The sequence below is a fragment of the Colius striatus genome, chromosome 8 (assembly GCF_028858725.1).
Source record: "Colius striatus isolate bColStr4 chromosome 8, bColStr4.1.hap1, whole genome shotgun sequence".
NCBI lineage: Eukaryota > Metazoa > Chordata > Aves > Coliiformes > Coliidae > Colius > Colius striatus.
The window spans coordinates 19,214,506-19,238,027 of record NC_084766.1 but is presented as its reverse complement, the minus strand read 5'-3'; the positions used below and the strand labels follow the sequence as shown (position 1 = coordinate 19,238,027).

Here is a 23,522-nt window from a genome sequence, read left to right as displayed (position 1 = left end):
CCCCATCCTCCCAAAATTAAAAAGATAAAACAGATCTGAATCTCATTGTTTATCTACCAGTGAGGGACACTGTTGAATGTGTAGAATGTTTCCGTGGCACACTTGGAGCTTAATTACATCTTTATACATTATCAACAGCAGTTTCAACTGTATCCTAGGTCTCTCCTTTGACAAGAGATGTGGCAATGGTTTTGTACTGATAATTTCACAACCTGGTTGACAAAGATACCTGTAATTACAACATCGAGTTTTACAGCTTTGGCCATAGAGCAGTCCTTTCTCTAACGGACTCTTAGAATAATTTAATTGCTTCCTTTGATGGATTTACATTTGTACATTTACATACATACAGATATAAATTAAACATGAGACTAGATAGGATCTGCATATATAGATGAAGGTAATCATATACAGACATGTAAAAGGAAAGAACTTCACAAAACTCCTTTATTACTGCAGCTGAATGACCCAGAAAGAGGACTGCACTAAACTTTGCACATGTGAGTGGCAAGCTTCACTCAGGACACTCACATAGGACACCAACAGAGTGCACTCAGCTTGAGCAAACCATCTTTAGACTCTCTTCCACATGTATTCATATGTAGCAACAAGGCACATTTTGAAAGCCATACAAAAACATACTTTTCCCAGTTTCCCTAGTCTATTTTTGCATCTACCTTGGGCAAGAAGACTAGAGTAGCAACTAATTTCGGACTTAAATCCAAGAATCTGTTTTTGTATGTCTTTGGGATGTCATACTGGAGCTCTGGATGTTGACAGCTCACTCACACAGGTACAGTGTGCAGCGGTATCCCACACATTCTGATCCTCTTTCAAACTCTTAATACAATAAGGTCTTGGGTACATTGTGAACAGAAGAAAACAACCCCCCATGTTCTATTTTGGTATGTTGAGCCTAAAGTCTATTGGCTGAGAGCTGTCGTCAGACATGACCATATGTTACTCAATGGTATTACAAGTAAATCCTAATTGAGTGCAAATTATGAAGATTAAAGTCACTTCGGATTTAGCTGTATTATGTTGAGGCAAATGTATTCCAAAGTCCTGTTTAAAATGCTGGCAATTCTCAGTACAGAAATTAACAGGCTATCATTCCCTTGGATTTTATGAGCTGCTCTAAGTGTCTGGTGTTCTTTGTTTGGAGCCTTTAGTCATAAAATGTAAGAACAGTCTTTTTTGCAACTCAGACTGAAAAACACCAAAGACAATGTATTGTCAACAGCTTTTGAAAAAATATTAAATATTGATACAATTAAGTCACTGAAGAATCTCTTGGTATAAGCTTTTCATAAATAATGGTAAAAGGCTGGATAACTGCTATTCTAATTGTTGCGAAAGTCAAAGATTTGCATTTGAGCAATCCACTGTCATGGTTACCCAGGAGCAGTTTATAATAGGCAATGCATTACCTTTTGGAAATAATTAGCTACCAGAAAGGTCTTCCTTGATGACTGAAGTTTATTACTGTTTTGTAAGAGGACTATGAAGTAGCAGGGAACTGAATCTCATCTATTGGTGCACTTCAGCTGATGTACTCTATTGTAATGAGATTAAAGGTTTAATGCAGATAAAAGATTTTTGTCTGTTCAGTGCACCTAGATTTGACACAGCGATTTCTTCATGAACAGAGGGAGTCACTGGACAGCTACATTCATCTTTATTGATAAGAAAGAGTTTCTGAATCCTTTCATTCTTTTCTATTCCATACAAAGACAAAATGATCAGGACACGTTTCTTCTTGTTTTCAGCGCTCATCATGTGCAGCATATCTGCTGAGGAAATCTTTCAGCCAACTCTAGTTCTGGACATGGCTAAAGTCCTTCTGGATAACTACTGCTATCCTGAAAACCTAGTAGGAATGCAAGAAGCCATTGAAAAAGCAATCAAGAGCAGGGAGATCCTGGACATCTCAGATCCAAAAATGCTGGCCAGAGTCTTGACAATTGGAGTACAGAGTGCTCTGAATGACCCAAGACTGGTGATTTCCTATGAGCCATCACCAAATGCAGCTCCCAAACAAGAAGCTGAGGCTTCTCCCACTAGAGAACATCTCCTGAGTCTTATCGAGCATGTGATCATGTATGACAAGCTGGAAGGCAATGTTGGCTACCTGAGGATTGATTATATCATAGGACAGGAAGTTGTGGAGAAAGTTGGAGCATTTCTGGTAGACAAGGTGTGGAAGACATTGATGGAGACATCTGCCCTGGTGATAGACCTTCGTCACAGCACTGGTGGACAGATTTCTGGCCTGCCCTTCATCATCTCATACTTGCATGAACCAGACAAGATGCTGCATGTTGAGACTGTATACAATCGTCCATCCAACACCACCACAGAGATATGGACACTGCCAAAGGTGTTAGGAGAGAGATACAGCAAAGACAAGGATGTCATTGTTTTGATCAGCCACCACACCACAGGAGTGGCTGAAGATGTGGCTTACATCCTCAAGCACATGAACAGGGCTATCACTGTCGGAGAGAGGACAGCTGGGGGCTCACTGGATATCCAGAAGCTACGTATTGGCCCCTCCAATTTCTATATGATGGTTCCTGTGTCACGATCTGTGAGCCCCTTGAGTGGAGGTGGATATAGCTGGGAGGTGAGTGGTGTGATGCCGTGTGTGACTACTAAGGCAGAGCAAGCCTTGCAGAAATCCTTGGACATCTTGGCAGTGCGCAGAGCAGTGCCTGGCACCGTAAGCCTCCTCACAAACATATTAAAGGACTATTACAGCTTAGTAGAGCGGGTACCTGCACTGCTACAGCACCTCATCACCTCTGACTTCTCTTCTGTGCAGTCAGCAGAGGATCTGGCCACCAAGCTTAATACTGAGTTGCAGACCTTATCTGAAGACCCCCGCCTGCTGGTCAGAGTCACAATGCCAGGTGAAGCTGCTTCCCCTGCTGCTGAGAAGCCAATTGCAATGGCGGACAACTTACCTGACAATGAGCAACTGCTGCATGCCTTGGTGGATACTGTCTTCAAGGTGTCCGTGTTGCCAGGCAATGTTGGATACATGCGCTTTGATGAGTTTGCAGATGCCTCTGTGCTTGTTAAACTGGGACCTTACATTGTCCACAAAGTGTGGAAGCCCCTCCAAAATACAGAAAATTTGATCATGGACCTACGTTACAACCCTGGGGGCCCTTCCTCCTCTGCTGTACCTGTGCTACTGTCCTATTTCCAAGATCCTGATGCAGGTCCCATCCACCTCTTCACAACCTATGACAGGCGCACCAACCACACACAGGAGCACAACAGCCAGGCAGAACTGCTGGGCCAGCCCTATGGGGCTCAACGTGGCATCTACCTGCTCACCAGCCGCCACACTGCTACAGCTGCTGAGGAGTTTGCTTACCTTATGCAGTCCCTGGGCCGTGCCACACTGATTGGTGAGATCACAGCAGGAAGCCTCTCACACACCCGTACCTTCCCTCTGCTGCAGTCTGGGCAGGGAATAACCCGTGGCCTAACTGTCACAGTTCCTGTCATCACCTTCATTGACAACCATGGGGAAAGCTGGATGGGCGGAGGAGTTGTGCCTGATGCCATAGTGTTGGCTGAGGATGCACTGAAGAAGGCTGAAGAGGTGCTAGCTTTCCACAAGAGCATGGGAGTACTTTTGGAGAGTACTGGGCAGCTCCTAGAGGCTCACTATGCTATCCCAGAAGTGGCTGGTAAGACCAGTGCTATGCTCAGCACAAAACGGGCCCAAGGAGGTTACCGATCAGCTGTAGACTTTGAAACATTGGCTTCTCAGCTTACCAGTGACTTGCAGGAGGCCTCAGGGGACCATCGGCTTCATGTCTTCCATAGCCACGTGGAGCCAACTCCAGAAGAACAGTTTCCCAACACAATTCCCAGCCCTGAGGAGCTGAGCTACATCATTGAGGCACTCTTCAAAATTGAGGTTTTGCCAGGCAACTTGGGCTACCTTCGTTTTGATATGATGGCTGAGGCAGAAACAGTGAAGGCCATTGGGCCCCAGCTTGTGCAGATGGTGTGGAACAAGCTGGTGGACACAGATGCTATGATTATTGACATGAGGTACAACACAGGAGGCTATTCCACTGCCATCCCAATACTTTGTTCCTATTTCTTTGAGCCTGAGCCTCGGCAGCACCTCTACACTGTCTTCGATCGTAGTACCTCCCAGAGCACAGAAGTATGGACTCTGCCACAAGTCGCTGGCAGGAGATATGGCTCCCTCAAGGATGTCTACATCCTAACAAGCCATATGAGTGGCTCAGCAGCTGAAGCTTTTGCTCACTCTATGAAGGATCTACATCGGGCCACAGTTATTGGTGAGCCCACAGTAGGTGGTTCCCTCTCAGTGGGCATTTATCGTGTTGGTAACAGTTCCCTATATGCCTCCATCCCCAGCCAAGTGGTGCTCAGCCCAGTCACTGGCAAAGTATGGAGTGTGTCTGGAGTGGAGCCACACATCACCATTCAGGCCAATGAAGCCATGGTTGTGGCTCAGCATATTGCCAACCTGCGTACCCAGGTACCACAGACACTGCAAACAGTAGGCAAGCTCGTGGCAGATAATTATGCCCTTGTGGACATTGGGGCTGTTGTAGCATCCAACCTCACCAAGAACAAAGATAGCTATAAAAGGATTAATACAGAAGAGGAGCTGGCCAGGAAGGTGACTGCTAACTTGCAAGCTCTTTCTCATGATCAGCACCTGAAACTGCTCTACATCCCTGAACATGCCAAGGACAGCATCCCAGGAATCATGCCAAAACAGGTACAGTTCTCTTGCATCAGCTATACCAACGTCAGCTAGAATGGGAGCACTGAGCCAGATATCTTGTTTCTAGCCTCTATCATAAACCCACCAGAATTTGCCTATACCCAGAAGAGAAGCTAATGCCTAAATGGGTTTTGGAGGCTGAGCTCTCTGACATTAAGGCAAGTCGGTGTAGTAGTTTAAGGTAGTAGGTGGTAGTTCTGCATGCATGCATTTTAGAAATAACCTTCAGGCTGTGAATGTCTTTCAGTTACCACCTGCCAGAAGAAAATATGCTTAGAGGGAAGATACTGTCTATGTGATTCCCTCTCTTTCGGTGCTATGGCTTTTCATGCTGTAATAATGCACTGTTAATAATGACTAGTTGTAAACCAAGTTTTTAATTGGAGACCAAAGTAAATGCATACAGCCACAAAACATGCAGCCACATACTCTTCAATAGATCTTTCTATATAAAATTGCTGTTCCTGTCTTCTGTTACAGCAGAAAAACAAGCAACTATTTTGTAGTGGCAGTTGGAAAGTTGTTCTGATTGTATTACATGCTCAGCATCAGAAAGTTTCTCAGTGTCTTAGTAATACTTTGGAAGACATCTATGGGAGGAAGTGACCCCAGGGAGAAACTGATTTTTTATAATCTACTTTTGCACTTGCTGTGTGCTTTGCATAACAGTCTGTGCTTTGTTCCGAGCTTGGGTATTTATAAACTGCTCTGCCTTGGTAATCTTTCTCATTTTGTGCTGGAGGAAGCTGCCAGAAACACTTGTTAAAATTCCATCTTCGAATTAAAGAGAGGGCCAGGATAACCTGATCCCTTTCTTGGATGAAGTGAGGTCCTTTCTGGCTACTGCTGTAGCATGGCTACCAGAGACATCTTTTCTCTGGGGACTCATAAAATCACATTTTGAAGAAAATGCATTTGCAATGAACCAGAGTATACCGAGCATTGGGTAACTATTAAATGTTTCCTGTGGGAGGAAAAGAGCCTTCCACCCTCTGAAGCTTTTGGTATGTATGATTTAAAGTGGGCATGACCTTTGTGGTATTATATTCAACACTAAGGTCAAACACAAAGCCTAAGCATTGTCTGTTGGAAGTGCATTTTTTTCAAGTTTGTTAACCAAGAGCTGGCTCCATTCTTGCTTCTAAGTTTAAATGGAAATAATTAATTAAAGGATTATTCTATTCTATATCTCTCTTTCCATCATACAATTGTTGGGTGTAGAAAACTTAACTTTAAAGATGTTTTTGACAGAGCTCTCTGCTAAATTATTAGCAACATATCAGTAGTGATACATCATAATTTCTCTCCATTCTACAAAGTGGGCCCATCTTGCAAATTACTCACTGTTTCACTGAAAGCTGTTAATGCATATTGTTGGCTATTTTCACTTGTTCAAACCTTACTTTATTTGAACCTTGAATGCTAAGAACAAGATGTACAGGACAAATATATTTTTGTCACATGACATGAAATTATGATTCTGATAGAGCTGGTGAGGAAATGCATTGTACTAATTAATGCCTCTGCCTCAGTTCTTTGTCAAGCAAAATAATCGGAAGAGGTCAGGGATTCATCCATAAGAAGGAAATACCATCAGTGTGAATGAAGATCAGGACAAATGTCTGATTTCTTCAAGGAGAAATAACATATAAATATCAGAGAAGATGTACAGGTCTTCTGTGAGACAAAAATTAGTTTCCAAAGGCATATGAATTCCCTCATAGTGCTTGAGGAAATTGGGAGGCAGAGAAACAAGAGTGGTGTTAAGATATTTGAAAACAAAAGAGATAGAGGGAATGAAGACACTGAAGTCACTGAAGTAAAGGCTTTTCCTTGTGATAGAGGCAAGAGAAAATTCACCTGGTCCACAGAGCACTGGCAAGCAAGAGTATCTTCATTCCCTGCCTTGCTTTTGCAAGGCCAAGAGGGATGTTTTCTGTGGAACATCTCATACCAATGCCACAGAGAGTAAATTAGAGTCGAAGCTTACACGTTGGCACTAATTGCATTTATCCTTTTTTTGATGGTCTTATACATGGACATAGTGACTCTTTTAATCTGTATCACATTTATTCCTCAAAAGCCTAAGGGATAGTTTTTCTCTTTTGCTACCTACTTTGCAAACCACCCTTTTCTTCGACAGTGAGATTTTCTTCAGAATGACCTTGACAGTGAAAGAGATTCAATGCAACTAAATTAGAGTAATGATGAATAACTACAGGAAGGATGGGATGGGACATAGGAGACAGACAAGTGAAATGCATATAGACCTTTCTGTCTGTTACACTAAAATAGCCACTGAAGCATAATACAGGATAGTGAATATTTCTCCTCTATGACTGCAGCAAGGTCAATGCTAACCAGAGTTGTCTGCTGATCTTCTGAGATCAGATTTCCCAGAAGCAAATGTTGTAGATATTGTCTGTGATTCAGAAAATAGCATTTTGCTAATACGGCACAGCTCTGTAGACTTGCTGATGTGCGGTTCAATGATCACTACTTTTTATTCTTCTGTTTGCTTCTCTCTCCCTCCAGTCACACCTTCCTTTCCACACTGAAACATTTGTGTTCATGAATAGCTGAGTATTTTAGATCACCTATGGAAAAACTGCTGCCTTATTTTGGCAAACGTATTATGGAAGTTTTGAGTGACAAGTCACTCTGAGTGACAATTTTGGATCCTTGTTAATGCCCAAATACTTTTAATACAGTCTTCAGGCCTAAGATAATTTTTGTATTAATGTTTTAATAAGCAGCTGAAAATTATTATCAGATTGCTCCTGTATCTAGAACAGAATATTGTATTTCCTGAAGGAGGCAATAGTTAAAGATGTTTCACCCAAAAGGATTATGGTTTGGTTGTATACCTTCATCAGTGAGTGAAATCAAAATGCTCAGCCTCACAGTGACAAGATAGATACATCTACTGCTAACAGCTGCTGAAAAATTGTTGTAGGCCCATACAATGCTGATTTATATCAATATAACCACAGTAAATTCAGCAGAACTATACAAGTTTATGCAATCCAAAAAAAGTCTTATCTTTAAATCTCATTAACTCTTCACTTTTTGTAATTCTTGTATTGTTTCTTGTATTTGGTAGGAAAAAAGTGTATGACACTGCTCATCACTTTTGTCCTTCTTCTAGTATCTTCTGTCTTCTGATCCTGATACTTTTGCTCAGTGCACTTTTGCAGTTTGCAGTTACAATTCCATCCAAGAGATGTTTGTGCTTAATTTTTCTATTGTCTTAAACATTATAGTAGATTTGAACATTAGTTCTAAGGATTTTCAATGGAGTTTTAATGAAAACAAAAATTTAGTCGTGAACTGTTTTTTTTTAAATTTGCTTTTGAATGTAGTCTTCCAGGGCATTGACTAGAAAATGACTGCTGACTGGCTTGCAATGAGTATGTTACAAGCTGTGTACTGTCAAAGCAGGCTCATGCATTGCTGGGCAGTGCCACTTTTTGTGGGGTGAAAGTACAGCTTCTTATTCTGCCCTGCACCCCCTCAGTGAGCACTGAAAGCCTTAAACAACATCTTTTAATGCTTTCCAGAATACCTCTCAGAGGGCTTCAGTTTTGCTTGTGGTAGAACCCCCCATCCTGACTGTTTTGATGCAATGGAGGGAAGAATTAGAATTCAAAGCTACAATTCTGAAAAAGAAAAACCTGGAGAAATGATCTGTGAAAAGCAGGATTAGGTTAAATAAGAACACATGCAGGGTTCTTATACAGTTTCTAGGGTGATAGTAATTGACTGCACAACTTGGCAAGTAAAACAGCTTGTTTAGGGGGAGCCCTGTAAAAAAGTTATATGGGTTCTTCAGATTTCAGCTTGGGTTCTTCAGAGTTCAGAAGCTGAATACAAGTCAATAGAGTCAAGTTTTTGCAGTAAAAATAATAATCATTGAATTGGAATGGTTAAGGAGGAATGTAATGAGTAAGGTGTCAAGTCTTCTGCTACTTTCAGCTCTAAAGAAAGTTCAGCTAAACAATACTATGCACAGTCTTGGGCTATGCTTTTCTATAAAGATGCAGCTCAAATGGCAAAGCAGCAAAAAAAAAAGCACAGGACTAAAGACTGAATAAGAGTCATCTTGAAAAAGTTTAAAGATTTGAGTTGTTTATTCCACAGAGAACTGAGACATGAAAACAGTATTCACATATGTAAGAGACTGTTTCAAATATTAATAGAATAATCTGTTCCCTTGTCCATGGTAAACAGGCTGAGAAGTAATGCATTTAAATTGTAGAAAGTAGTGAACTTAGATTGTTTACAGTAGATATTAAAAATATCTTTGCTGTAGTAAGGTTAGTGACATACTAGAGTGGATTGCCTGGAAACCACCCAATGATATGGGTGTCTTTAAGAGCAAGTAAGACTCATGTCAGGTATATAGCTGTCTCTGCTCAGTCCCTTGAGCTGAGGGACTTACTAGGATGGACAGTTCCATTCCAGTCTGTGAACTGTACATGAATAACCCAGCTGTTATTCTAAGGTGCAGCCCTCTCACCAAGTCCCTGAAATCTCATGGTCCTTAAACCAATCTCAGGAACTGCAATTCAGAAAGATGTTAGCTGATGTTTTAACAGATGGCAGTTGACAGTAATAGCAACCTTAATGGAAATCAGAGTCACATTATAGTGGTCAGCACAAAATTAGCTATGAAAATATCGTTTCCATCTAAATAGACAAAACAACTTAGGCTACAGGTGAAAGGTGAGAAACGAGGGGAGAGAGGTACAGCTGGAAAAGTAGTTTGCCCATGGCTGTGGTATGTATCTGCAGCAGAAGGAGAGATAAAACTCCATGCGTGAATCCCAGAGCAGAATTGTAGGTCCTATTTTCTGTCATATCAGTGTTTCAGTTAGGCCACTCATGGAAAAAGACTGCAGAAGAGGGATGGAGACCTTACATAGTTAACAAAAAATTATTATTCCTTGGCTTAAGTGGTGTTAGCTTGGAAGTCCTTTAGACTAGCCACATTATTTATCATGTTCTTACTAAGGCACCTCAGAGTTTATATTTAACATCAAGTTATTTGTATGTAAACATTCCCTGATGAGCAACAGGACCTTACCTTCAGCTGCATCCTGCCCCAGCTTGTCCTTGGCCTGCAAACAGGCCCTGCCTTCCAAAGGGGCGTGTGCTGTTGCTCTCTAAAGATAGACTTGCCTCCTTAGGTACCAGCAGCACATGGCCCATGTGCCAGTGTCACAAACCTGCAGTTTTACAGGACAGTAACTGTCTACCGTCACTCCCAGCCTCCTCCCCTCTTTTGCTTAAAAATTAGGCAGCTTTTGCCATCCCCACAAAATTACATTCTGAGTGCTCTTCATCTGACTTCTGATCTTAGAGCCTTTAGTACAGATATAGCTTCTTATCTTTTCCTGCAGCCATGAAGGTGAAGAAAAGTTTCTTTGAGATCCTTACATATTCTTTTTACCCCATGAGACCTGAGGCTTTACAAGCAATCTGCCCACCTTGAAATCTGTTTACAAATATACAAGAGTTAGCAACGCTGCTAGCAAGTACTGAAGTCCTCAGTAAACAAAGTAGTAATGCAGCACAGTAAAAGACCAAGTAGAAAAAAAAAAATCAGACATGGACAGAGAGGTTATTCTTAATCAACATGCTTATGGATACACATGTAGCAATTATTGTTGAAGACAGAGATAAGAAAACTGTATGTTCAGTTAAAATATCATCAGTAAGTGGCGGAGAGTAACACATCAGTTTTGTTTGTAGATTTCTTCAATGAGTGATGACTTTTTTCTCCTGGGGGGACCAGTACCTCTGAGCTAGATATAAGCTCTGTCAGAACAATGCAATGCATGCTGGATATATTCTTCAAAACTGTGATTTGTTAATCAAAGTACAGTAGGCAGATCAAGTGACATTGCTGTCACTGGGAAGTGGATTGGAAATGACAAACTCAGTAGCGCTGGACTGACATGTTTACAGCCCAGATACAAGGTACAGTGAGAAAGAAGAGGACTTGGTGGAGTTTGCTCTTACCATCAAATCATTAAACTTTGACATACAGAGGATAGGAATGATGAAGCTCAGGGCAGTGAGAAGTGTGATGTGGTAGGTAATTTCCCACCATAAAGGGATAGTAAAGGAAAAGTGCTTTCACATATCTTGAAAACTGTCTGCTGTGGCAGACCTGTTTTTGGCAGGCCAGAGCACTACATGTAGGGCAGGAGGCTGCCTGACTCCTCTACAGTTGCAGAAAGACCAAATGCCTCCCAGATCCTGCAGCATATTGCGCATTGGGATAACAGCTTTTAGCACCTGGTTCACTGCTGACTCCTTGGGTTTTTTGGGTGTAAAAGTATGAATTATCTGGGACTGAGCTGTCAGAGAGCAACTGATTAAAAACAAGTATAAAATCATTTTCACAGCAACGCTGAGGAGAAAAGGCCAAACTGCTGAAGGTGACATATATAAGTCATATATATCAGACACAAGCATGCAAAACAGAAATTTGACAATAGGAGCAGGCTATGTTTCAGTATATATAGGAGTTATTGGGATAGCTTTATTAGTTGGTACATGTGGCTAATAAAAAAAAAATATCTGCTGTTCAATAAAATAAGATAAACAAAACTAAATTTGTCACAGCCTAACATGTGAGAGTCCAGGCACGTGGCTACTATATAAGGGATTGGATACATAGCTTTCTCATGGGTATCCTAGCAAATGTCCAACACATCAGGTTCCTCACTGTAATGGGGACTGGCTCACTACAAGGGGCTGGGGCCAACCTCACCTATAGCTAGAAGCTGTTTGCAAGCTGAGGCCAATCAAGAGATTAAAAAGGAAATAAGTGAGCTTGGGTAGTAGGGTTGGGATAGTGGCATATGCTACAGGCTGGGTGCTGGTTCTGGTAGGCTTCCCAGCCTCTCTGGTCCAAGGAAATTCCTTGAAAGATAAACTGAAGCCTGACAAATAGCTACCTGAGCCAGATTCTGGGCAAACTATTAATGCACCCTACACTGTGTAAACAATGCAATAGCCAATGCTAACCTATGTTTAATATGCAAAAATCTTAATATTATTCATTATATTCCTCCAACTTGATCATATTCCTCACATATGTCCCGCCTGGACTGAATTTGACCTATGTAATTCTTTTGAAATCTTGTGCCAAGATATCAGTGCCAGCAAATCATTTATTTTGTTTTCCAAACTCTTTCAGATCCTGTCCCCAGAAGTATTTGAAGATCTGATTAAATTTTCAATCCACACAAATGTATTTGAAAACAACATCGGCTATCTGAGATTTGATATGTTTGGAGACCACGAACTTCTAACCCAGGTGTCTGACCTATTGGTGGAGCATGTTTGGAAGAAAGTTGTTCACACAGATGCATTAATCATAGACATGAGGTAAACCTTTGACTGGTAAATAACCAAAGCTATTTCAAAGCAGCATTTATTTGTAACAGTGAATTAGCTTTACATGGCTTACTATCCTGTGTACAGGCTAACATTTAACATTTAACATTAAATGAGAAAAGGAAGATAGCCAAGGAAAACAATAACAGTATATCTCAAGATAAATTGTGCCATCACTTGAGATGTTTAAAACAAGATAGGTAAATTTATGGAATATGTTGCAGAATGCAATCCTGGATGACAGATCTGTTTTCTTTTTCTGATTTCTTTTTAATCTAATTCGGCACGTGTCTTGTATTAATATTGTGTGTCTTGTATTAATATTGTGAATTACATCTTTTACTAAAGACAGTGATTAACTGATTGAACAGTCAAAATAGACCATGCATAAGGCTGTGTTACAACACCTAGTTTGCTGTGTCTGCAGTGCTAAATTATCCTGGGCAATCAGCTCTGTACAGAATGACCCTTGCTGTAGTACTCCCTAGTCCCTGTGGCAGTGAGCTACAGCATCATATGCCTGCTCTCAATTTAGGATTCTGTTGGACACTCCAGTGTGTCAACAGTACTTCACATTTTAACAAGCCAGAAGATGCATCCGTTTTTTGCCAGTTATCAAAGCAGATTAATATCACAAGTATACATTTCTCATACAATACTTAGGTAAGTCATTTCCTTGTTTTCATCTAGAGCTAATGTTTATGAGCCTAGAATATTAAAAATATCCATTAAAGAAAAGAATACTTTTGTAAGAACTGGGTTTTAATGCTAGAGCCACTTATGCCTATTGCCATCATGGGACTCCCAATATTTGGTAACCTTAATGTTCTTCTGCAATGTGCAGGAAAAGTATTGCACTGAGAGCAGATGGAGATATCTCACTATGCAAGCACAGAGAAAGTAGAACAGCAACCAACAAAACACACCCATGACTGAATTAAAATCCAGCAAAGGCACCACTGTCTTCCAATAGACTTGAGATAGGAATAGGACTTCGCTCTTTCTGAGTTAAATCAGGTCCCAGGTACCAAATTCTTTTCTTTGGCTGCTGTGTGGTTTTTTTTATATTTAATGTATTTCCAGTCCTTTGAGAGCACACAAAAGACACAGTCTCTGAAGGCACACAAAAGAGAATGCCAAGCATTTTACCTTTTGAAATTCTCCCTAAACCAATCTCACAATTTTAAGGCCAGACTGATAACTTCAATTTGACATGGGATTAAATATAATGAATAATGTTTCTCATCTTACAAGTTTACCTCCCTGGAACAGCTGGCCCACTCAGGAATGTCATATTTTCATAATTTCAATTTTGTATGGGATTAACCATAACGTATGATGTCTCTCACCTTAATAGCTCCCCTTTGGGAAACAGCTGTGCCACTCATGAACCTTCACAGCATTGAGAAGACACATTGATAAACTAAACAGCTTCCCTAATGGCACACAAGTCTATAATGAAGGAAGCTCTTGCCTCTAGCAAGATAAAACTCCAGCAACTGCTCAGTCATTATTACTGAGTAAAGTTTCTGCAGTTTCACTGTCTGGAAGAGTCCCAGGTACAACTTTTCAGCATTGCTCCAGCTACTTGCTTGCCAGCTGCAGGAATCTGGACTCTGCTGGGTCTCGTTGCCTCCTGGCCTGTGCGGCAGCAGCAAGATCTTCTGGCACCACAGCACAGAGGACACACTAAAGAGGCTTATTTGCACTCTAACCAGTCTCAGTGTGAGTCCAGCATATAGCTCCCAAATGCCATAGAATAAAGAGACAGATTCGTGCTTTGGGACAGAGGCCTCCTGAACTGTCTTATCCTTTTCTGGAGGTGAAAAAAAAGGTTATTTATGGACTAGACTGAACAAAACTCATTTTCTAGCATTTTTTTTCCTCCAATGCCTGTGCCAGGCCCTCCTCTCACTTACTTAAGCACTGTATCTATATCCTACTAGGGAGTGAAGTGCAAACATTTCCAGTACTGTATGTGCTCTAGCGTTTGTGAAAAGTAACAGAAAAAAGTAATTTGGTGTTCCATTGTGTGTGTTCATAGCAGGTGTTCTTTAATGACACTTAGGCTCTTCAGTGAATTTAATCTTTGCAGACTGGTATGAAACTAAACTACAGCCAAAGTTTTCAAACATGACTATCCTAAATGAAGGAGTCAACACAGTCTTTAGGCACAACAGGAAATGGCCTGAACTTATGGAGTGCCAAACACCAAATATTCTCACTGTGTGCTTCAGAAAATAAGAACACAACAGTTCTACAAGCATATGTTGCTTAAATTGGGATCTTCATTTACATATCAGGGTTCAGGTATTTACTCATGCTGCTATGTCAGTAACAGCATGGGTTATTCAGAGTAGAAGAATAACAAGACTCTGATGTTTCTCTGCAGATTAAGAGTCTTTTTTTCCAGGTTGAAGTAAGAAAGAGATTTTCTTTCCAAGCTGAAGCAAAAAAAATATATTTTGTATTTGCTTTTGAAGTCAGATCTGTGAAACAACAAAGACTCTTAGACAGGATTTTCTTTCTCTGATAAATGTGCAAATGCTAATACAGGAGAATGAATTTAAATGTATCAAAATATAGCCGCAAGTACTAATGTTAAGGAACAATATTTGGAGGAGAGATTTAGTGTCTGACATACATTTTCAATTTTTTCCTTAATACTTTTAATTTCTGAAAAGGTACAATATTGGAGGCTCCACCACTACCATAGCAATCCTATGCTCATATTTCTTTGATGAAGGACGCCGAATTCTCTTGGACAAAGTATATGACAGACCCAGTGACTCAATAAAGGAAATATGGACCCAACCACTGCTGAAAGGTAAAATGACAATTTCTTTTTAGAGTAGTTTTTAATTTCAGCTGTCTCTCACTGTGTATTTTCAAGTGAGCCATTAGACACCATAACTCATTTGGTGAAAACACCTACCATGATTAGCTTAAGCTGTGCAGAGAATGTAAAAACAAAAATGTGCGTTTCAGCCATTTTCCTCAATGCCATCTATAAAACAGTTTATTGCTCCTAGAGTGGGGTCTGTTAGGCACAGAGGTTTGTAAACTGGTATCCAGAAATTGCAAAAATTAAAAACAAATCCTGTGCTGCCTACATCTCTAGTAACATCTCTTCCAATACACAGTTTTATATGTAGCTTCTCACTTCCTACTTGCATACTTCCTACTTGCATTTTGGTAGATGGAAACACCCACAACAGCCCAGTTTGTCCAGAGAATGTGAGAGAGAAAGAAAAGCACTACATTTTGCACATCTGAGTGAGTGGAGCATTTGGTAATGTTACACACACACACTGGCCTCCCCCTCCCCTCCCCACTTCCACACACATCCCCTGCCTGCTGTTCATGGAAGTTGAAAGGATGCTGCAGTGTGTGGAAACAGCTCTTCAGTGATCATAAAGTGCAGTTAGTGTGCTAAGAAGCTTTAAACATTATTTTTCATTCTTTTCCCCTTTGAAGCTAAGACAATACCAAAAATGTTGTCACAATGGTGTCTACATGGAGCATACTGAAATGGTTAAACTTTGTCACAGGCTGCAGGGTCCATCTATTTTCCCAAGCAGTTAGAGGTGGACTGTGCTAAGGGATTTGATTACTATGGACACATTCCAGTTCCTGTCAAAGAGAATAAGCAGGCTTATATTAACTTCAAAGGAGCTGGATCTGGTTCTACATTATATATATCTACTGTGAAAAAGGGTCTTCTAATGGATATTATGTCTATAGTGATATGTGAAGAGCAAAGATGGTGTGAAAATTAATAACCATGCTACTGGCCCCTCTGTTACAGTTTAGTATGAGAATTATGTGTCATACTGTAACTTACTTAAATAACCATAGCTTTAGAGCATTTTAGAGTAGTTTTCAAGTTATCAGGTCCCAGCTATGGCTCACTGGCCACTTTTTCAAAGGAACTAAGCTCTCAAAGAGTATGTAGCATATTCAGATATATTGACAATAATGTGCAAAAAAACCCCTAGTCCTGTCAGCTGGTTTATGTAAGAAAATGAGACAACTTGGCTCAGAACCCAACAGTAAAAGTGTATTTGTTGAAGGGTTTTGGATGAACACCATGTAACAACTTCCATTCATAGGCTATAAAAACCTGTGGGAAACCACTGTAATAATCATTTCATAAGATGCTACCTGCATGGTTTGCAGGTCAAACTCTGTGACATCCATGTTCCTAGAGCAAGGATGACAGTGAAACTGAAGATACCGCTGTCTGAGCTTTGAGTATCCCTGATGGAACAGTGGAAAATGTCATTTTCTTCACCTAGCTATCTCACTTCTCTGAGAGCACCTGTAGAAAGCTCCAGAAGAGCCAGCAGTAGTAACCATGAGCTGGCCTTCCAGCTACTGGAGTCATAACCAGCAACTGATAGCACAAGAGCGCTACACAGAGTGATAATCTTTTCTTATGGTCTGGAGTCTGGGCTAGCATAAGTGCCATCACAGGTAAAAAGTATATGTCAAAACTTTGTTGGTTGTTAATAGCAGGTAGGGAATGTAATGTGTTGTCTTGGCTTCTGTTGCTCCAGGAAATAAACTTCTCCAAATTGATGAATTTCTGATACTTTTTGTCCTATCTGGCAGGTGAGAGGTATGGCTCTCAGAAGGGACTAATAATCCTCACTAGTGCTGTGACAACTGGAGCTGCTGAAGAGTTTGTATACATAATGAAGAGAGTGGGCAGAGCTCTCATCATTGGGGAACAGACCAGTGGTGGCTGCCATTCTCCACAGACATATCAAGTAGATGATACTAACTTCTACATCATCATCCCCACCTCCAGATCAGTCACCTCTGCAGAGAGCACTTCTTGGGAAGGCAAAGGGGTGCCTCCTCATATTGAAACATCAGCTGAAACAGCACTTATCAAAGCAAAGGAGATGCTCAGTTCTCAGCTGCACAGCTCTAGATAGCCCAATGAGGGAATGAGAACCTAGTTACATCACAAAATGTAAACCCTAGAAAGGAGTGAGAACTTAATTTCAGTCTCTATGGTTAATGATTGGTTCCCTGTACATAGCTCAAATTTATTCTCTTTTCAACGCGTTGACTCTTTTACCGCATTCTGTGGAACCCAGCTCTTTCTGGGCATAGTTGAGCTAGGGATTGTTTACTGGTGTTTTAGGATTCCCCTCATATGATCAGACCAGTTAGTTGTCACAGTCTCTGTTTTTTAAGATTTAGCTCCAAATCACAGATTCCTACAATCCTTTGGAATATTTCATCATGGAAGGCACGTGAACAATCTCAAAGCACTTATGTAAAGACAGAAAAGGTTCCTCCGCTCCTTTGGAAATCATGTACATTGCCATTTACATATCTTGAAGAAGAAGTAACAGTAGTTGTGAGAGTGTGTTTTCCAGACTGCAAGAGGTAAATGTCTGTGCTCTATTTCATCATTTACATGTGCAAAAATAACTATTTTCAGTCTGTCAGAGTTGCCCAGATGCCTGGTATTTCTTAGGTACATGCCGCCTTCTCTCCTAGTATCTGGCAAAAGGAGGAGGAGTGAGCAGGAGAAAAGCAGTACATCGAATCTTTCACTCAGTGCTCAGATCAACAAACTCAGGGAGAAGAATCATGTGTCTGAACTACAGGCTAAAACCAGATTGCTGTGCATCCTGCCCCAAAGAAATAAAGCAGAGAAATATTCTTTGCACTCTACTAACAAACTACTTATCAGTAACAGTGCATTCCAGGGCAACTAACAGAGTTACAAAGATGAGCTTAACCAATGCACAACATTCTTTGTCTTTCTTACAATTCTTGTCTAACCATCTGTCTTTGTTATTATTTAGAAACACACGTAACTCTAACTTAGATCTCAAAATTTTTCATCTCTGCAAAATGCCAGCTGTAAGGTAATTAAGTTAGGAAAATGCTCTCCCAAAATTCAGTCAGTTGAGTCTGTAGTAGTTAGACATGGCTGTTGGCTTACTCACTTGTAAGTTACTGCCTTCTTTTTAATAAACTGTGCTTAAACATCTGACTGCAGAGAACATCTTTCAGTAGTCACCATAAAATAATTTTAACAACCAAACATTTTCTATCTTTTTTACTACTTGTTAGTCTAACCAACTACATTCAGTGTGATCACTAACCTAGACTCGAGTCACCTTTGTGTTCTGATTTTTATGCACTAACTAGTTGTTGAACTTCTCAGTGTTCTGGAAAGTATTTGAATGAATTAAAACTCATGCAGAATTTTGTGTAAAGTAACGTATGTATGAAGAATATTAAAGAATTAATATGAAAGGGACTGGAGTGGTCAATGAATGAGTAAATAACACTAATGTATTTCTTCTAATGTCTTTTAAGCCTCTTTAATATCTAAATGATCCAGATATACTGTTTTGTTTTCCTAAACACAATCAATTATGCTGTCATGTACAAACAACTGTAGCTGTTAAACTCAACGTTTAAAAACTTCATCCATCCATTCAAGTACCAAAACCATGTCAGCTATACCATTTGGGCACAAATGGCAAGTAATTTCTTCCTGTAGTAATATGGTAAGTACTAACAAATAATAAATGTCTAGAAATCAGAATTCAGTTGGGAAAGCAAACAATAAAGATGCATTTACTCGTAAGTCCATTTGAAATCAGTTATGCTGTTAGTTCACTGAAGTGATCAATTTCTCTGCAAAATGAACATGCAATTTTGACAATTTTTATTAATTGACAAAATATTATTTACTATTTCATAGGTCACCTACTGGCTAACTGGCGTTGAAACTGCAAGGCTTAACAAAAGCCAGTGTGTTAAAAAGTATTTTCCTGTCTTCCCAAACTGCTACATGATTTTTATTCCCATCTCAATGAGCTTAGGACATGGATACAGTGTAGTGAAAATCATGCTTGATAGTAGATTTTGCTCAAGGTAGTATCACAGGAAACATCTTGTTTGAAGACACTGAAAAGACTGGCTTTCTTGTCTCAGAGAGAGGTAACAAGCGGGACAGATGAACTCTATCCTATGTCACTTTAATACAGTGATGTTGAAAGCAGGTAAATTAAGAACTGAAAGGAGGTACGTGTAAAGGTAGAGCTTGCAGGACTCACTGAGGCAAGTGCCACTGAACTTAGCAAGACTATACTTTTAGAAGTACCAAACATTTCTAGAACATCTGGAATTACTATAGGTAACAGAACTTCCCCTGAAACTTAAACATGCACTTTCAGAACTAAAGCTGATCTCTATCGTCTATGTGGTCAAGAACTTTCTTTCTATCCCACAGCTGCTTTCTGCATGCATCTTCCTCCTTCTACAGTGTCAAGGAAAATATAGATCCTGAGCTGTATGTCCCACTATATATGTCCTCCAACTTTGTCTCCACTTGGCATTTTTTATGTTTCTAGTGACCGCTAAAACTGCAGGATCAAAGCAGACCATGATCACAGGATAAAGAGACCTCACAAAACTACAGTACAGAAAATTACACTGCATTGAAAGGTTTGAATATCACAAAATTATAAATGAAAATTAGTTATGGAAAATCCATAGCTTGTGGTTTAAATTAGAAAGTTAGACAGTAGTTTTCTTAGGGAGGGATAAGCAATTTCAGAAGCACCCCTCCACAACACAACAGGAAACATGCTGAAACTGCCTTTTTTCTCTTCTGGTTCCATAGTTGACATGGACATTTAACGGTTCATAGCATCATTTCCTTACCATCACACCTAGAGTAATTTCCTTAAGTTTAATCCTAATCAGGTTCATTTTAAAGACAAGAAGAAAGAAATGGCTGACAGATCATTATTTTTTTTTCTACAAAATGATGCATTCTTACTCTCTGGAGAGTGCTTATAATGTAGTCTCTTCCTTGATCACACCACAAAAGCTGCCTTAGTCCAGTGATTTTCAAATCTGTAGACCAATAGCAGCCCACAGACTGCATCAATTAGTGAAAAATCATTCCCCAAAAGCAAATAAATATATATTCTTCAAAAGCATATCTGAGAGCTGTTTTGATGGAGAAACACATCCTGAACAGCTAAGTTTGGCAGCATTATGTTAGGTCTATTTCCACTGATCCAGAAAGAGATGTCATCAGAAACAGTGGTTTGATCAAAATGACATGGGTAGTTGCTAGCAAAAGTGGGAAATGAATCAGTCAGATTACTTATAATTGTTTAAAAAAAAACAAAACAAAACAAAAAAACCTTTTTCTTCCAGCCATTTCTACCTGTAGAAAAGACACAGTTCCCTGTTGTAAAACCATAGTGTTGCACTAGGACAGAATGAATTCCTGACATCCATACATTTCTTCACAAACCCCTTGCTCTAGTGGAGTGCCTTTCTTCCAGCAGGATTTCCTTTCATCTATACTAATGTAAATATTCAGACTTCTAGACATAAGCTTCCAGCATGACTCAATTATAAGACATTTATTTTCTTTGTCTCATTAAGCTTCCTTCTGCCTGCACAATATTTATTTCATGCAACTTTAATACAACTATTTTAAAGAAATAAAATCTGCGAAAATTTGGGATAAGCCCCTTGGTTTACATACCCCAGCTTAGAGGAGAGTTAACTTGAGACACATAAAAGACATTCTCTCTGCCTGCACAAGGGGCTTTACACAGGAGCTGGTTTTACACATAGGGGATCAAGTTCTGCTTCTGTTGGCACCTATGCTGTTCCACTCTGATGTCATGTTCCACTGTGATGTTCCACTCAAGATATCATATTGGTCAGTTGTGTGTGTAAACAAGTCTTTGTTCACAAAACATTTGAGTCAAGTATAAGGAGTAATTTGTTCACTCAATTTTTATGCCAGTGGCTGCTTACAAAGGAGCAAGGGCAGTACTGCATGCATTTGCTGGCAGCATGATTTCCATGTTGCAAGATGAAAATCCCTTACCTTTACATGCCAGGACCAAACTGCACTCCCCCTGCAGCTGGAGGAGGTGAGGACAGTACCAGAAATAAATCTGATTAACAATCTCTCCATATTTGTATTTTGAATCAGCTCTGCCACTTTTCCTAAGTGGTTCTCTTGCCTTTCTGTGCAGAGAAGGTTACAGTGCTTGCTATCACAGTATTTAAATTGCTGTGCCTGAGATATGCCTACAAAGAAACTGGGTAAGAGTTCTTACCTTTTTTTTCCCCAAAGAAAATAACTTTATAACATAAAGGAAAGCTGTCTCTCCCTGTAGTCTTCCTGCTTGGTTAAGCCTCAGACCATAAGTCAAATGAAGAAGTTTGAACACTGGTGACACCTCTAAGGATGTGGATCTAACACACCATTGGAAGAGGCTTTGAGATTCATCAGTTGTTTATCAATGGCTGATTTTCCACACTTTCTCAAGATCACTTACACCAATACAAAATCAGAGAAAACACATAACAGGTTAGATTTAGTACTGCTTCATTCTTATTCAAATGATACACCAGCTGTAGCTCACTGGGAAAACAGGACCTTGGAGCAGGGTAATGTTGAAGCAACTTGTCAACATCATACTGAGGGAGCATTATACAGCTGGTCTTGTCTATTTCCAGAAGAAATCTGAAGCTAAGTTTCTAACCATAAAACTGTTAAGAAAACATGGCATCTTTTACTAAGTACAGAGGGAACATTTTGCAGCAATGGTACCAAAAAATCTTTAGTTTTATTTATACTGGGCCAGGCTGATCTTAAAGTAATCGGTGTAAATCAGGAGTGGCAACTTTGAATTATTCTGGATTTGCACTGGAATAAATGAGATCACAATCTGGCTTAAATTATTAATGGGAACTGTAACCCTAACCACATATGAATGCAGTTACACCATGGAGTCCTTCATTACACTTTATGGACACTGACTTCACAGCAAACTGGCTGGCACCCAGATAAAACCAGATGGAGTGAAACTTGGCCCTTTAAACCTTGCCATAAATATAGTCCCTACACAGTAAACGTTATTGGACACAAAATAGAGATGGAAAGATTAGAAGAAAACCCACATCATCCCTTACTCAATGCAAGGTTGTTCTCTGTGCTCCATGTTTCAAAGCTTTTGTTCATTTTGGTTTTTAATGACCCCAGTGAAAGAGCTTCCACCACTGACATTGGAAAGTTGTATTACAATCCAACCAGACCTCCAGTCTCAATTTATGTCTTCTGAATTCAAAGGCGTAATGTAACAGCTTAGTTACTTTATGTTGGGAAAATAAAGCTGAGGTGCAGAGCCAGTGGTTAGCCTGCAGTAAATCATGTTTATGTCAATAGGAAACAGCCATGTGTCACTGTTCAATATACTGGGAAGAACACAATCTCCTGACACACAGAAATCTCCCAGGAGGTGCTAATGAGTGTAATATGTTGGTCCCAACAGACAGCCTAAGATTCTCAGGTGTTTTTTTTAATCACCAGATGTGTTTAATTGCTGGTACGTGGATTATCAGCCTAGGCATCATAGAATCATAGAATGGTAGGGTTGGAAGGGACCTTTAGAGATCATCTAGCCCAAGCCCCCTGCAGAAGCAGGTTCACCTAGGTCAGGTTGCATAGGAACATGTCCATGCGGGTCTCTTCTGCCTAGTACGCATCAGACAAACACTGGATTGTAAGGTGGAAAATAATAAGCATATCACAATGTCCTCTGAGTGGTTTCTGATCATTCTCTATCTGAGAGGGAATAATAGCAAATGAGGCTCAGAGACAGGCCATAAAAACATCAGACAACCTGAAAAAGTACTATACAAAAGAGAGATAAATGCTCACTTAAAGAACACATCATGGCCTATGAAGAACAAGCACCTAAATGGATTAAAAAAGTAATGAAAGGCTAATTAGATGAGCTGCAGTAACAATAGACAGGATTGCTGCTTCCCAAACACACCCAGACACAGAGCAGTATAAACTCATCTGCTTCTGAGATGAAGCAGAACTCAAACCAAACTAGGCAGATGAAAAATGTCTCATATGGACAAGCTACAGGGATAATTTGGCACTTTCTTTTTAAAAAAGCTTGAATATGCATATGTAGAAACCAGAGAATGGACAAGCTGATCTAATGCAGTGCAACTCATGAATGCCTGTATCATTCTGTGAAGGACCCTTCCAGTTGTTAGCAGAACAGCGCCTATCATCCACAACGAATGTGCACAGATTCAATCAGTAGCTAACAGTAACTCAAATATCCTTGATGCTTCCCTTACTATAACCAAAACCTGAAAATCACTGGCCAAATTCTACTTCCATCACATCTATATGTCTACTGAAGTCACACAGATCTTGCAAGCACACGTCAAGGCAGAATTTTGTACTTCCTGTCTACACAATGATGTTGACAACAGGTCACATTTTGAT

At 40.0% G+C, this 23,522-nt stretch overlaps 1 protein-coding gene across 1 annotated transcript; it reads left to right on the top strand.

The window, feature by feature from the left end:
• The first annotated feature begins 1,738 nt into the window (after positions 1 to 1,738).
• On the top strand, positions 1,739 to 17,139 carry RBP3 (retinol binding protein 3). Its single transcript, XM_010210300.2, has 4 exons — positions 1,739 to 4,780; positions 11,997 to 12,187; positions 14,881 to 15,023; positions 16,811 to 17,139. The coding sequence occupies exons 1-4, from the start codon at positions 1,739 to 1,741 to the stop codon at positions 17,137 to 17,139; spliced, it is 3,705 nt and encodes a 1,234-aa protein (XP_010208602.2).
• The last annotated feature ends 6,383 nt before the right edge of the window (positions 17,140 to 23,522 follow it).

Bases quoted from the DNA above. Each gene is read 5' to 3' on its own strand.
- RBP3 (XM_010210300.2), top strand. From the start codon at position 1,739: ATGATCAGGACACGTTTCTTCTTGTTTTCAGCGCTCATCATGTGCAGC. The intron at 4,781-11,996 runs GTACAGTTCTCT...AAACTCTTTCAG, and splicing joins CAGGAATCATGCCAAAACAG to ATCCTGTCCCCAGAAGTATT. The intron at 12,188-14,880 runs GTAAACCTTTGA...ATTTCTGAAAAG, and splicing joins GCATTAATCATAGACATGAG to GTACAATATTGGAGGCTCCA.